This window comes from Pollachius pollachius (assembly GCF_949987615.1).
Source record: "Pollachius pollachius genome assembly, chromosome: 2".
Classification (NCBI taxonomy): domain Eukaryota; kingdom Metazoa; phylum Chordata; class Actinopteri; order Gadiformes; family Gadidae; genus Pollachius; species Pollachius pollachius.
This window is the reverse complement of record NC_136935.1, coordinates 52,092,323-52,105,244: the sequence shown is the minus strand read 5'-3', so window position 1 is coordinate 52,105,244 and position 12,922 is coordinate 52,092,323. Positions and strand designations below refer to the sequence as shown.

Below are 12,922 nucleotides of genomic sequence, written 5' to 3'. Positions count from 1 at the left end.
ATATGTTCTCTGTGTGCGTTTATTAATCCTGGTTGACCTGACTGTCTCCTGACCCAGAGAGAAACAGAGAGAGAGAGAGAACCCTCTTTACTGCTATGCCCTCGAACCCAGGCCTACCAACTCAAAGCAAACGTAGGCTTATGATTCAAATCCATCCACACCGCTCAAATGTCAGAAATGTCCTGTTGGCTCATTGAACCTTCATTTCATATATATAGATATACCTATATATATATATATATATATATATATCTATATATATATATATATATATATATATTACTACACACCTATTAAATTATCACAATAATGATGCTATGAGAAAATCTTACCCTTGATTCCATGTATTTTTAATTTAAAATTACATTTATATATTTAAGATCTTTAGGACCTAATGAAATCACTATTTAAAAAGATATTCTATTTTCATATCCCACAACAAAGGCCTTTACATTTTACATCCATGTTCTAGAGAGTGAGGAAGACTCCGTGAGCAATTAAAGTGAAAATGTATCTTTTTATTGGTACCATACATTAATAATCAAGGGAAAGAACTAACCAAATCAAAAAAATATATATCAAACAATTATTTTTCTACAGGGTTTGCGGAGGAGGGAACAAGGAACCATTAAATTCATTTGTCACTGTTGCTGGAGAGGATGGCGATGGGGTTTAAATGTACAGGACGCAGCCTTCGTTGTATTTACAAAAGGAACAGAGACTTTGCATTGCTACCAAGAAAATAGGCCAATCTAATTTCGTTCACCGGAAAAGGTTTGGAAAATGAAAATAACTTTGATGAGGAATCCAACGTGCGGTTTAAAAGATGGTGGCGTAAAGTCACAACGTAAAGGGGACTTAACAGAAAGAGCTGAAACGTATGACCAGTGTGCGTGAAACAATATACAAGACCGAGTGAATGCCTGCAAATCCCATAATAAATAGAAATCAAAAACAAACCAAGCCCGCAGGCCCGAGTCCTGTCTCCACGGTGACGGCGCCGGAACCTTCTCCAGGTACACGGCAGCGAACAGAACGGAAGGATGGAGATGGATGAGCCTGACGACGGAGGGGGGGGGGGGTCTCTTGCTTTCCTTTTTCTTTACGTTAGATCAAGATGGCTTTTAGGCAAATCTAAGTAAGAATACATTTTATTATCATTACAGTCAGACAGAACTTTGCTACTACCTTAAATATACAAGCACAAATACACAAAAGAGTCAGATCTTCAAAAGTGAAAAAAGGACTAAATAAAAACATCCACACTAACTTTCTCTTTTATGAACATAAAAGATAGAAACCATATATTTTAGAGAGGAGGGGGGGTTCAAAAGTCCTGTGTTGCTCCTTAGGTCTGCAGCTGTAGCTCGATATCGGTAGAAAATAAAAAAGTAACAATTGAAAGTAAGGAGTTTAATACAAATAAAAAACATTCTAGGGAAATAGATACTGGTATAAAAACTCTTAAATGTGTCATCATTGTGTGTGTGCGTGTGTATTTAAATGCTCTCTTTTCAAAAGAATGGATTTGCTGCAGTCTACCCAAAGAGTGCTTGGGCACTAGGAGAATCGAGTCCTTCAGTTGTGTTGACAGGTGTGTGTGTGTGTGTGTGTGTGTGTGTGTGTGTGTGTGTGTGTGAGTGTTTCTTCAGCTGTGTTGAGGTTTGTGTATGTTTCTTCATTGTGTTGGTGTGTGTTTCTTCAGTTGTGTTGGTATGTGTGTTTCTTCAGTTCTGTGTGTGTGTGTGTGTGTGTGTGTGTGTGTGTGTGTGTGTGTGTGTGTGTGTGTGTCCTATCCCTAGTGCCACAGTGAAGTTCATCTAGTCTCTGAATTTGAATGGTCTCTCAAAGTGATTCTATATTCTGGTCAACTCGCTGTCGCATGGCCCCAATTATGTTATTTACCTTTTCGGAGTTCACGCACACACAAACCCCTGCCCATACACACACATACACACACAGACACCCAAACACACCCACACCTGCACACACACACACACAGACACCCACCCGCGCCCACACACACACACACACACACACACACACACGCCTTTCCTCTGTGTGGCCGAGGTGCGGCTCTGCGTGGCCAGCGGACCAGAATGTAGCGTCAGGCTGAGAGGCGGACCGGTGGTCCCAGAGCCCCTCCCCCCCGCCACGGACAGCCCCTCCTCTCCCCTCCCCTCACATGCACGCTTAAATATAGACTCCTCTGTCTCCTCCCCCACCAGAACCTCCTCCCTCTCCCACGCTTCACATTAAAATCGAGTCACCGTATGAACTTTAAAAAGGATCTGAGAACAGACATAACATTCATGTATGAGTTGGGAGGAGCAGGAGGAGGAGGAGAAGGAGGAGGAGGAACACAGAGCCAAAGAGCTGGGGAAGAGAGTCGCTGATCAAAACGGTGACCACCTCCTCCTCTTTCTTCACACGGAGCCGTCTCCCCGGGCCCCACGGCCGCGCCTCGGGGGCCGTGGGGCCCGAAAGCGGGGTCAGTGGTTTGATAAATCTGGGCTCTTTAAGTGATGTCTGGGGTCAGTAGGGTCTTGCTCACATGGCTGAGAGGGGGGGGGGGGCCTGGGGGGAGGGTGGTGGAGAGAGAGACAGAGAGAGAGGGAGGGGGGGGCTTTACTGGGAGGCCTGGGAGGTGGGGTTGTCGCTCTTGCTCTCCTGGCTGGAGGGGGCCTTGTTGTTCCAGGGCGAGTTGGCCCCCAGCGCCGGGGAGTTGTTGAAGCTGTCCTCGTCGTCCAGCCCGTTGGCCGCGTCGAACTGCGTGTTCTCCAGCCGCGTGATCAGGCGCTCGTCCTCGTCGCCGAACTCCCCGCCCATCAGGGTGGGCTCGCCCACCACCATCACGTCCTGGGGGGGGGGGGGGGAGAGGGTGGTCAGCGGGCGGTCAGCGGGCGACAGGGGCGGGGTGCACCGGTGCATGCTGGGTAAGATGGATGCTAAAGGGACCGCGTTTATACCGCGCTTTTCTAACCGCCTTAGAATACTGACCCAACATTCACACACACATTCCCCCCCCGACGGCGGCGTCAGCCCCCCAGGGCGACAGCCAGCTGGTCAGGAGCATTCAGGGGGGGGCGTCTCGCTCAGGGACACCTCGACACTCCGCTAGGGGGAGACGGGGATCGAACCAGCGACCTTCAGGTCACCAGACGACCCGCTCCTCCTCCTGAGCCTCATGCCCCCCTCGCTGCAGATTATTTGTTTTCTCTGTATTTAGTGAACAGGTTAACTGTTAACTTAACCGGTAGAACGGACCACTTGCTGGTCGCTCTAAGGCAGAATCTGTGGTTTTATCTGCTGTCAGAGCAGGTGATGTTTGAACAACATAATGAAGTGCGTGTAAGACACACATACTGCGCCGCCCAGCCACATAGAGCAAATATATAGAGCTCAGGAAATAAGTATAGGGTCTGTCTAACAAGTCATAAGGAGAAGGTAACGCAAACACACAGGGTCAATAAACCCCCCACAAATGAAAGGTTTAGCACCACACATCTGACCTCATTCAGCAACATAGGGTTAGCTGTGGTGCTGCCAACATCCATATCAAATTCAACACAAGACGTCTTAAAGGGGACATATTATACCACCAGGTGTGAGTGTGATAAGCCGTTACAAGCCCTTTTGAAAATCTGCCGCTTCTGACATCACAGGTGCATAATGGCTAATCACACTCACACCTTGTGGTATAATATGTCACCTTTAAAGACGTCAAAAAAGATTTACATTTAGGGATTTTTATCCAAAGTGACTTACAACCATACATTCACACACCGACGGCGGAGTCAGCCCCGCAGGGCGACAGCCAGCTCGACAGGAGCAGTCAGGGGGGGGGCGTCTCGCTCAGGGACACCTCGACACTCCGCTAGGAGGAGCCGGGGATCGAAGCGGCAACCTTCAGGTTACCAGCCGACCCGCCCCTCCTCCTGAGCTACTGTTGCCCTAACAAATATCCATTATTTCTCAGCATCTCCGTTATTCTGTTCACCAAGGGGTGATGGCGGCGTCCTCAGCAGAGGTGCAGTACCCTAGGCGCCCATTAGTGGGAGCTGTGGACTCACCGGGACCTGGCTGGACAGCGGGAAGCCACTGGCGGGGCTCTTCTTCTTGCTGTTGCTGTTGTTGTTGGTCCCGCCCCCGCTGATGGTGCTGCCGCCCGACATCTTGCGCTTCCGCCGCTTGTTGGGGGCCTGGCGGGCCGGCTCCGCTACACAGGAGGCAGCGGGTTAGTACCGGGTAGCCCCGTCGCTAGCTCTCGCTAGCCACGTCGATAGCCCCCAGTCGTTGTCGCTAGCTCCGTCGCTAGCTCTGAGTTGTTGTTGTCGTTAGCCCCGTCGTTAATTAGCCTCTCATTCGTTAGCCCTGTCGTTCGTTAGCCCTGTCGTTAGCCCTGTCGTTAGCCCTGTCGTTCGTTAGCTCTGTCGTTAGCCTGTCGTTCGTTAGCCCTGTCGTTCGTTAGCCCTGTCGTTCGTAAGCCCTGTCGTTCGTAAGCCCTGTCGTTCGTTAGCTCTGTCGTTAGCCTGTCGTTCGTTAGCCCTGTCGTTCGTTAGCCCTGTCGTTCGTTAGCCCTGTCGTTCGTTAGCCCTGTCGTTCGTTAGCCCTGTCGTTCGTTAGCCCTGTCGTTAGCCCTGTCGTTAGCCCTGTCGTTAGCCCTGTCGTTAGCCCTGTCGTTAGCCCTGTCGTTAGCCTGTGTTCGAGGTGCTTGGGGGGCCTACCTGGGGGAGCGACCATCCGCTGCCACTTCTGGAAGAGGCAGGTCTTGAGGCAGTCCCGGGGGCTGAGGCTGTACGTCTTGTGTCTGGACATCAGCTCCTGCATGGGCTCCAGGATCACACACAGCTGCAGGAGGAGAGAGGAGGTGATCCATGAGCCTCAGTAGCAGAGGCAGGGTTTCATAGGGTCTGAGGGTCTCGGGGTGTGGGGGTCTGGGGTTAGGGTCTGAGGTGACTTTTTCAAGGTCTGAGGGTCTCAGGAAAAAATAAAAAATATAGGAGGCAACAGTCGACGGTGAGAGGAAAGCCACTGAAGGCCAAAGACCGGAGGAATCACACGATCGTTAGCAACTGGAGTAACAGCAGATTACCGTTTACTAGTACAACTCCACTCCACACACGGACACTTGCATGACCCAATGACACCCCAATAAACCCTTAATTAAGGGGTGATATGACGCCACCAGGTGTGAGTGTGATCAGCCGTTACAAGCCGTTTGAAAACCTGCCATTTGCTGTGTTTTAGGGACATCACCAGTGGGCGTTCCCACCTAGACGTGTGCTGGAGAGATCAGTCTACCAGCCTACCCAGTGGACTGTAGCAAACGTTGCTGATCTATCCGTCATACATCTAGGTGGACACGCCCACTGGTGATGTCACTAAAACACAGGGAAGGGCAGATTTTCAAACGGCTTGCCATTTTTTTCCACACTCACACCTGGTGGCGGAATATCACCCCTTTGACTTTCCATAGAGTCCCACTCTCCCTGAGCCCAACTGAACCGTCCTGCAAGTAGACGCTTGAAAAACAAGAGTTCTTTTTATTTATTTATTTTTTACTGGCGTTGTTCACCATAAACCCATCGGCCAAACCCCCCCACAGCAGGCCTCTTAGCGCCTCTCCTCAGAGAACACTCACAACCACAGCTCCACAACGGAGACATTAGCGCCACCAGCAAAAGACTGGCTCCACGCCGACTGGCCCACACTCGTCCCCCACAACACACGAGTGCGGGGAAAGGGGAGAGGAACCGGAGGTACGGGAGAGGTTTGAGGTCCCATGACACACTGAACCCAGGAGGTGTAGCAATGGGGGAGAGAGGTGAGGAGGTGCTACTCACTCGGAGGTAGTTGAGGGTGGAGTTGGACAGGCCACATCTCGTGATGTTTTTGGACAGCTGGTCCAACATCTGAGGGTCCTGGGCCTGAGGGGGGGGGGGGGAGGAACAGCTCAGTGGTCGGACCCCTGGGGGGGGCGTGTGTGTGACCTGACACGTGTGTGTGACGTGAGAGTGAAACATGAGTGCGAGTCGAGAGTGTGAGTGTATGTCGCGAGTGTGAGCGTGAGAGTGATACGTGAGAGTGAAACATACGTGTGAGACATGTGAGAGTGAGACACTGACGGGATACGGTAGAGTGAGACATGAGTGTGAGACGCGAGTGTGAGGGTGTTAAGAAATGGTGAGAAAAGGAGTGAGACGTGATAGTGGTATGCGAGAGTGAAACGTGCGTGTGAGCGGTTTACGTGAGAGTGATATGCGAGAGTGAGACGTGAGTGTGAGGCGTGAGAGTGAGACGTGAGTGTGAGGCGTGAGAGTGAGACGTGAGGGTGAGTAGTGAGAGTGAGCCAGGAGGGGTGTGGGTCACTCACGTGCATTGCCAGGATGCTGCGGGGGATTAGCTCGCGGTGCTGCCGGATGCTGAAGTGCCACGTCTTTATCCGCATCATGTCGTCGAACATGAACTCCAGGTACAGCCGTCCCTCCACACACACCTAGTGAGGGAAGGTCAGAGGTCAGACTAACGTAAGGGTAGGCTGAACACACCACCAGGACAGGAAGGTTTCAGACGAGGACAGAGTGCTCCTCTGGACTGAACTACAAAAGGTTCAGGGTTCAGTTTGTTACAGACCGACCAGCTGTTTTGTTACGCTGAACTTTTCCTGTGCCTCTCTATGCATTACTCAAGTTTGGTGCAGAAATTAGGAGATTTTAGGAATCAAACGATAAAATTTGTATTACTTGGTTGCTAGTTCGATCCCCGGCTCCTCCTAGCTGAGCGTCGAAGGTTCCCTGAGCAAGAGACCTTAAAACCCTACCTTAAAACCCTAGCTGGCTGTCACCTTGCATGTTTTATTCATCGGTGTGTGAATGGACCGCTATAAGTCGCTTTGGATAAAAAGGTATTTTTTAGGGCTGAAATGCAGTGAAAGAAAAAATAAAATTGCTAGCCAAACTATCCCTGTGATGAAACCCGGTCTGTGTGCGTAATGCTAACTATCAAGCAATATTTGCCCAGGGATTATCAGTTGCAAAAAGTAAACTTTTGACAAATACATCTTCTAGTTTACTAGTCTACTGAAACAGCCATTGAGTGGCTGACTGTGAATGTGTGCGTGAATCGGTGAATGTTAAGCATATACTGGTTAGAAAAGCGCTCTAAAAAAGCAGTCCATTTATCATTTATTTACCATAAAAGCTTGTGGCTCTGCAGTGCAAAACAAACATCACCAGATTGCTGACCATAAACACACAAGGCTGGTCTATCTGACCACAAAGGTAAACCAAGCGCATAACTTCAGGAGCACGCACAACCACGCACCTGGGTGAACATGGGCTTGCCGTTCTGCGTGACCATAGTGCACTGGTCGCAGTCCAGGGACACGAAGTTGTTGTGGAACGACTCCTTGGGGTGTTTCAGGACGTAGTACAGCTCAGTGGCGCCCCCTTCGAAGATACTCCGGAAGTACCGCGGGATCAACGTCCTGCCGATGGCTGGAGAGACAAGGGAGACACAAGAGGTTAGGAACACGTTAGACACGTCCAGAAACACAAGAGGTTAGGAACACGTTAGACACGGCCAGAAACACAAGAGGTTAAAAACACGTTAGACACGGCCAGAAACACAAGAGGTTAGAAACACGTTAGACACGGCCAGGTTAGAAACCTGTTGAGGTTTCAAAGCGGTTTGAAAGCCGTTGAGGTTTGAAACACACAGAGGTTTGAAACGCGTCAAGGTTTGCATTCTCCAAAGAGCTACAGGTTAAAGGTGTCTGGGTTTCCTTCACACTAGAGCGCATTGACTTGCGCCATGAACTAATCTCCTAAACTATCAGGCCACAGCTTTGAGCATGATGCTATACCCATCATTAAAAAGTCTCCCAGCGGAAGAGCAGGACTTGACATTGGAAGTTTGAGACACAGGTGGGAAAACACAAAGTGAGTGTGAATGGTCTCAGGTACACCTGGCCATCTCTGCTCTTATATAACCTATGCCTGCACACATCTTCTGCAGGCCAAAACCAATGCAGTGCATTCACACATTCCATCACAGAAGAACAGACGGAGCCACCACTTAAAGGTGGTGTCTCATCCGGACACATCAGGCAACAGCACAGTGATCTGGGAACCAGAAAGGTGCATTTCTCTTTTCTTATACAGAAGTTTCTTTTCCAAAGCCAATTCAGTTAAATTAAGATAAGAAGATAGCTGTCTCTGTTGTATACGGGGAATGGGTTAACCTAGTGGTTGTAAGTGCTTTGCACTTGGTTCTATAAACATCATGACGTTACCGACAGCGATATATTGGTGTTTCTCTTTCTTCTGACAAATGTACTTATTGTAAGTCGCATTTGGCGGCTGCTAAACGCCCTCAATGTAAATGTAAACAAATTGGTCTCTCCTCTTCTGAACTAGTCCGTCGACGTAGAGTCTACAGAGTGGTAACAGCTGCAGGAGTCCCCCGCGGCTGCAGGGGGTGCTGGTAGCTCAGCGTGCGTCGCGGACTCTTACTGTAGCGTTTGGGTCCATCCTCCAAGCAGAAGGTGATGGTGAGCATCGCGTCATCTTCAAAGAACTCTGTGGTGAAGGCGTCCCACCAGAGGTTATCGCACTCCTGCGGACAGACAGCGGTATGAACAAGAGGGCGCGATGCTTCTGCCAGGTTTGTGTCTGCATGTCTTTATTCCCCAAATAGCTACAACTTTTGAGACTTTTTGAAAAAAAACATGCTTTAGAGGTCAAATACCTCTGTCCAGTTCTGTAGCCGTTTGTTGAGTTCAAATATTCTGTAGTCGGTCTGGTTGCCGTACGGCGTGTGCCTTCTGTGAACGCAGCAGAGAGAAGGCATGAGACACCAGCAGGGCAAGGAGCACTCGGCATGAAGGGCCCACCGGTAAAGACACCCTGACCAAAAGGATATCAGGATGGATTCCATGTTGTCTCGACTCTGTTAGTTCCAGACTAGCTTCAGTAATCTAATCAGAGTTGTTTTGATACCGATACTGGTAACGGAACTTCCGATACCAGTATCGGAAGTTCCTACAATACTGCTTAAAATGCAGTATTGGGTATCTGCGGGGACGCAAGTCTATGCACCGATCCGATACCTTCACGTGACTAATTTACTACAAGGGAAAAGATACTAAACCTATACTCATGTTCACGAATCGGTATCGGGAAGGAAAAAACGGTATCGGAACAACTCTAAAAATGGAATCAAAGAGGCTGCGACCGGCCAGGCTAGAAGCACGGCCTAGTGCTGGAGGGCAGGAGAGAGAGACAGGCTCTTACCCGATGCCGGGCTCCAGGTACGTGGGGGGATACATCGGGGTGGGACTGTACAAAGAGAGAGTGCAGGAGACTGTTAATAAGCGATATTCCAAACACACACACACACACACACACACACACACACACACACACACACAGGAGGTTCAGGAGGATTCTGTTCAGATTTACCGCAGTTTTCAAAGTTCTAAAATGCAAACACACAAAAACGGTCCAACTCGACAATTACGACATTAAAGCTGTAACGAGACGATTATAGGTTTAAGACGCCTGAGCACAAACACCAGATGAGGCAATAAATGTGCAGCACTTCTGCAAACTCAATAACGACGTCATTCATCTGCTCCATTAACACACACACACACACACACACACACACACACACACACACACACACACACACACACACACACACACACACGGCGAGGCGATAAACCAGCACAGCCCAACATCTATGTAGCAGCAGCAACAACAACAACAGCGACGATAGATTTTGAGGTTAGCTGAGCCACTTTCTGTGGGTTAATTTGACAGCCGAGGAGGGGTGGTGGTGGAGCAGGGCTGGAGGGGAGGTGGTGTTGGTGGAGGAGGAGGGGGGGGGGGCGGGCGGTGCCAACAGCCCGGCCGGACGGCGACTCACCCGACGTCTCTGTCCAGCATGGTGCCGGGGTGGAAGGGGGGGAAGGCGCTACCGTTTGGAGGCTCCTTGGGCGAGTACAGCTTGAACGACTTGGACGAACAGCCTGGGGGGAGGGAGAGAGGGGACGGAGGGAGAGAAGGAAGGGAGGGAGAGATGGGAGGGAAGGGAGGGAGAGAAGGGAGAGGGGGAAGGGAGGGAGGGAGGGACGGGAGGGAGAGAAGGGAGGGAGACACGGAGAGGTCAACAGCAGCTCTCTACTGCGTATGGCTGCCAGGCAGCAGTAATGTAACATTAACAGTAATGTAACATTAACAGTAATGTAACATTAACAGTATTATCAACATACGTGTTAATATCTAGGTTCACCGTGATTGTTCTGGTCATTCCATTATGAATGCAAGGTTTAAAACAACAGAGCCAAAGGAGAAAGGTTTTGACTCAAACTACCACACTTTCCATTTGTATCCATTTCAATACACTGTTTATAATGTTACTTCATTAATTACTACTACTTGGTCCTTAAGTCAGGACGATGCTGTGATGTGTACCGAAAGGACGTAAAACACGCTCCATTATAATGGTAATAATACTATCTCCTTGGGCTGAACGATGAATCCAATTCAAACCAACATCGCCATGTAATTGAATGCGATTTGCAAATAGCAAAGGCTGCGAAAAAATATTATTATATATTAATATTATACATTTTTGATTTGCTACGGACTTGAGATCAGGAAGATTTGTATTTATTTTAATTTTAAAATTCAGAAGTAAAAAGATGTCATAATACCAAATTCATGCATCAATTCATCTCAACACAGGCCTGGCCAAAAGGAAAGAGCAGTTCATATGTCGACTGCTTCCAAAGTTGTGTTGGTCATACTCTAGAAAGATGTTTTGCTTGTTTAGTGAGTAATACAGACCATGAGGAAATTTAAAAAGACAAATTGCATAATCACACTTCGATTATTTCCCCAAATGGTTCAGCCCTACCATTTCCTGTACTGTGTCATTGTTGGACATGATGGGCTTCAACAACACACACGGCATGATGGCGTCTGGTCCGGGCTCAGGTGAATACAGAACTTAGGCTGCATGCTTTTTCTAACCAGATAACATCGACCCTAAACCGTTCTCCTCTCATGGATGGCTGGTGCATGCACACACACACACACACACACACACACACACACACACACACACACACACACACACACACACACACACACACACACACACACACACACACACACACAGAGTTAAAAAGGCCGTCAAGCCGCTGCAGATGTGGGGTCATGACCTCTGCTCTACGCCTCACTTAGCTTCTCTACTTCCTGTCTGTCTGTCTGTCGGCCTGTCTGTCGGTGCATGTCCAATACAGGACCGTATGTTTGAATGATTCAGTCAGTGTTGACATGCAGATCATTCATGTGAATTCAGAGTTGGCTGCACAGGATGTGATATTCACTCAGTCCTAGAAGAAAAGCATTTTTGCGTTCTTATTGAATTTGGGATATTGTAGCATCTGGGGGAAGTCTCCATTAAGGAGACGGCATGGCAACCTTTCAGAGGAGGAAGACAATCTCTGAGATGAAATGGGCCAATCAATGGATTTAGAAGTACTTCTCCCAAAAGTAAGCAGTCCTAAACCAATTGGAGGGATTCTGGCTGGATTGTATCACAGAGAGGGAACTCTAACAGAGTTATTTAAAGAGAGGGAGTGGGGATAGATAGTTGTTTGTATCTAGCTTTTTACTACATCTTAGAACCACACCTTCAAGACAGCGATATTTGTAACCAGAACACTGATATTTGTAACGGTCAATTCTACAATGTGACACAACTCCATGTGTGGGATTGCAAGTGCAATGTTTTTGTAACATAGATAGAAAGCAGTCATTAAATAATCCAGGAGGCATACATTTAGCGACTATAAATGTGTGTAATAACTTCTGTTTACACGCGATGAGAAGCACAAGTGAGCAACGATGACCGCCCTGCCATAGAAAAACAAATGGAGAGATAAATAAATAATCAATAGTTATGTGTCCATTAGTTGTTGAGAGCCCCATTAGCTGCTCTGCTTTCCTTTGGTGGTTAATGACAGGCCGTCACAATCACATCAGCAGACTCACTTCCTCTACTGGGAATCCTGCTCCTCTCTCCTCTTACAACTTACAGCCATTACACACAAACACACACACATAAACATCACACACACACACGGGAACACAAGCACACACACAGGAACACAATCACACACACAGGACCACAATCACACACACAAACACAAACATCACATCACAGGACCACAAACACACACAGGCCCACACAAACATCTCACACACACAGGACCACAAAAACACACAGTCAGGTGAGTCTCACGGACTCAGGTCATCAATATATAATATGGACCAATAGGAACCAAAGCATTAAAACAGAACCTAACCTCCGCCTCTCGGCTCAGTTTAATGCGTTCATCTGATGGGTTGACCGTTCACCAGGTTATGATCACCGTCTTAAGCCTGCAGGTTTTAATCACGGCTCCGATACTAATTAGAAAAATTGCAAATTGCATCTCCTGTTAACTATAGTATTCTCACCCCGCGGTGCACGGCGGGCTCTCCCGGTACTCCGATAAGTATTCAGTATTAAGTATTGAGTATTAAGTATTCATGGGAGTCGGCAGAGCTATAATAGCAAAGCTATGCTAACAGCTAGCTCGGTGATCACGGCTCGGAGCCGAGCTGTGTTTCTGTTTCTCTAGTTCTTTGGTTCATTACGACCCTCAGTCCGAGGACGATCCACAACACACCAGATATCGATCACCCAACCCGGGGACCCCGAGCCGGACCCCCGGGCCTGCAGCCCCTCCGCTAACGGTAGCATTAAGCTCCTCGTAGCTTGTTGGGCTAACGTTAGCCGCAATGCTAACCCCTTTAGCCTGGGCGATTTAACGACAAAAAGCCCTGAAAACAAGACGCAGAAC

At 48.6% G+C, this 12,922-nt stretch overlaps 1 protein-coding gene across 2 annotated transcripts in view; it reads right to left on the bottom strand.

Annotated features, from left to right (window-relative positions):
• Nucleotides 1–1,718: 1,718 nt before the first annotated feature.
• ldb1b (LIM-domain binding 1b) overlaps nt 1,719–12,922 on the bottom strand; it is a 14,317-nt gene continuing 3,113 nt past the window's right edge. For both annotated transcript variants that reach the window (XM_079730146.1, XM_079730147.1), the window contains exons 2-11: nt 9,934–10,036; nt 9,297–9,341; nt 8,752–8,827; nt 8,517–8,619; nt 7,327–7,499; nt 6,377–6,499; nt 5,847–5,930; nt 4,728–4,851; nt 4,074–4,219; nt 1,719–2,859 (exon numbers count right to left, since the gene is read on the bottom strand). In XM_079730146.1, the coding sequence (XP_079586272.1) occupies nt 2,629–2,859; nt 4,074–4,219; nt 4,728–4,851; nt 5,847–5,930; nt 6,377–6,499; nt 7,327–7,499; nt 8,517–8,619; nt 8,752–8,827; nt 9,297–9,341; nt 9,934–10,036 (1,208 nt within the window). In that variant the 3' untranslated portion in view covers nt 1,719–2,628. The remainder of the gene's footprint in view (nt 2,860–4,073; nt 4,220–4,727; nt 4,852–5,846; nt 5,931–6,376; nt 6,500–7,326; nt 7,500–8,516; nt 8,620–8,751; nt 8,828–9,296; nt 9,342–9,933; nt 10,037–12,922) is intronic.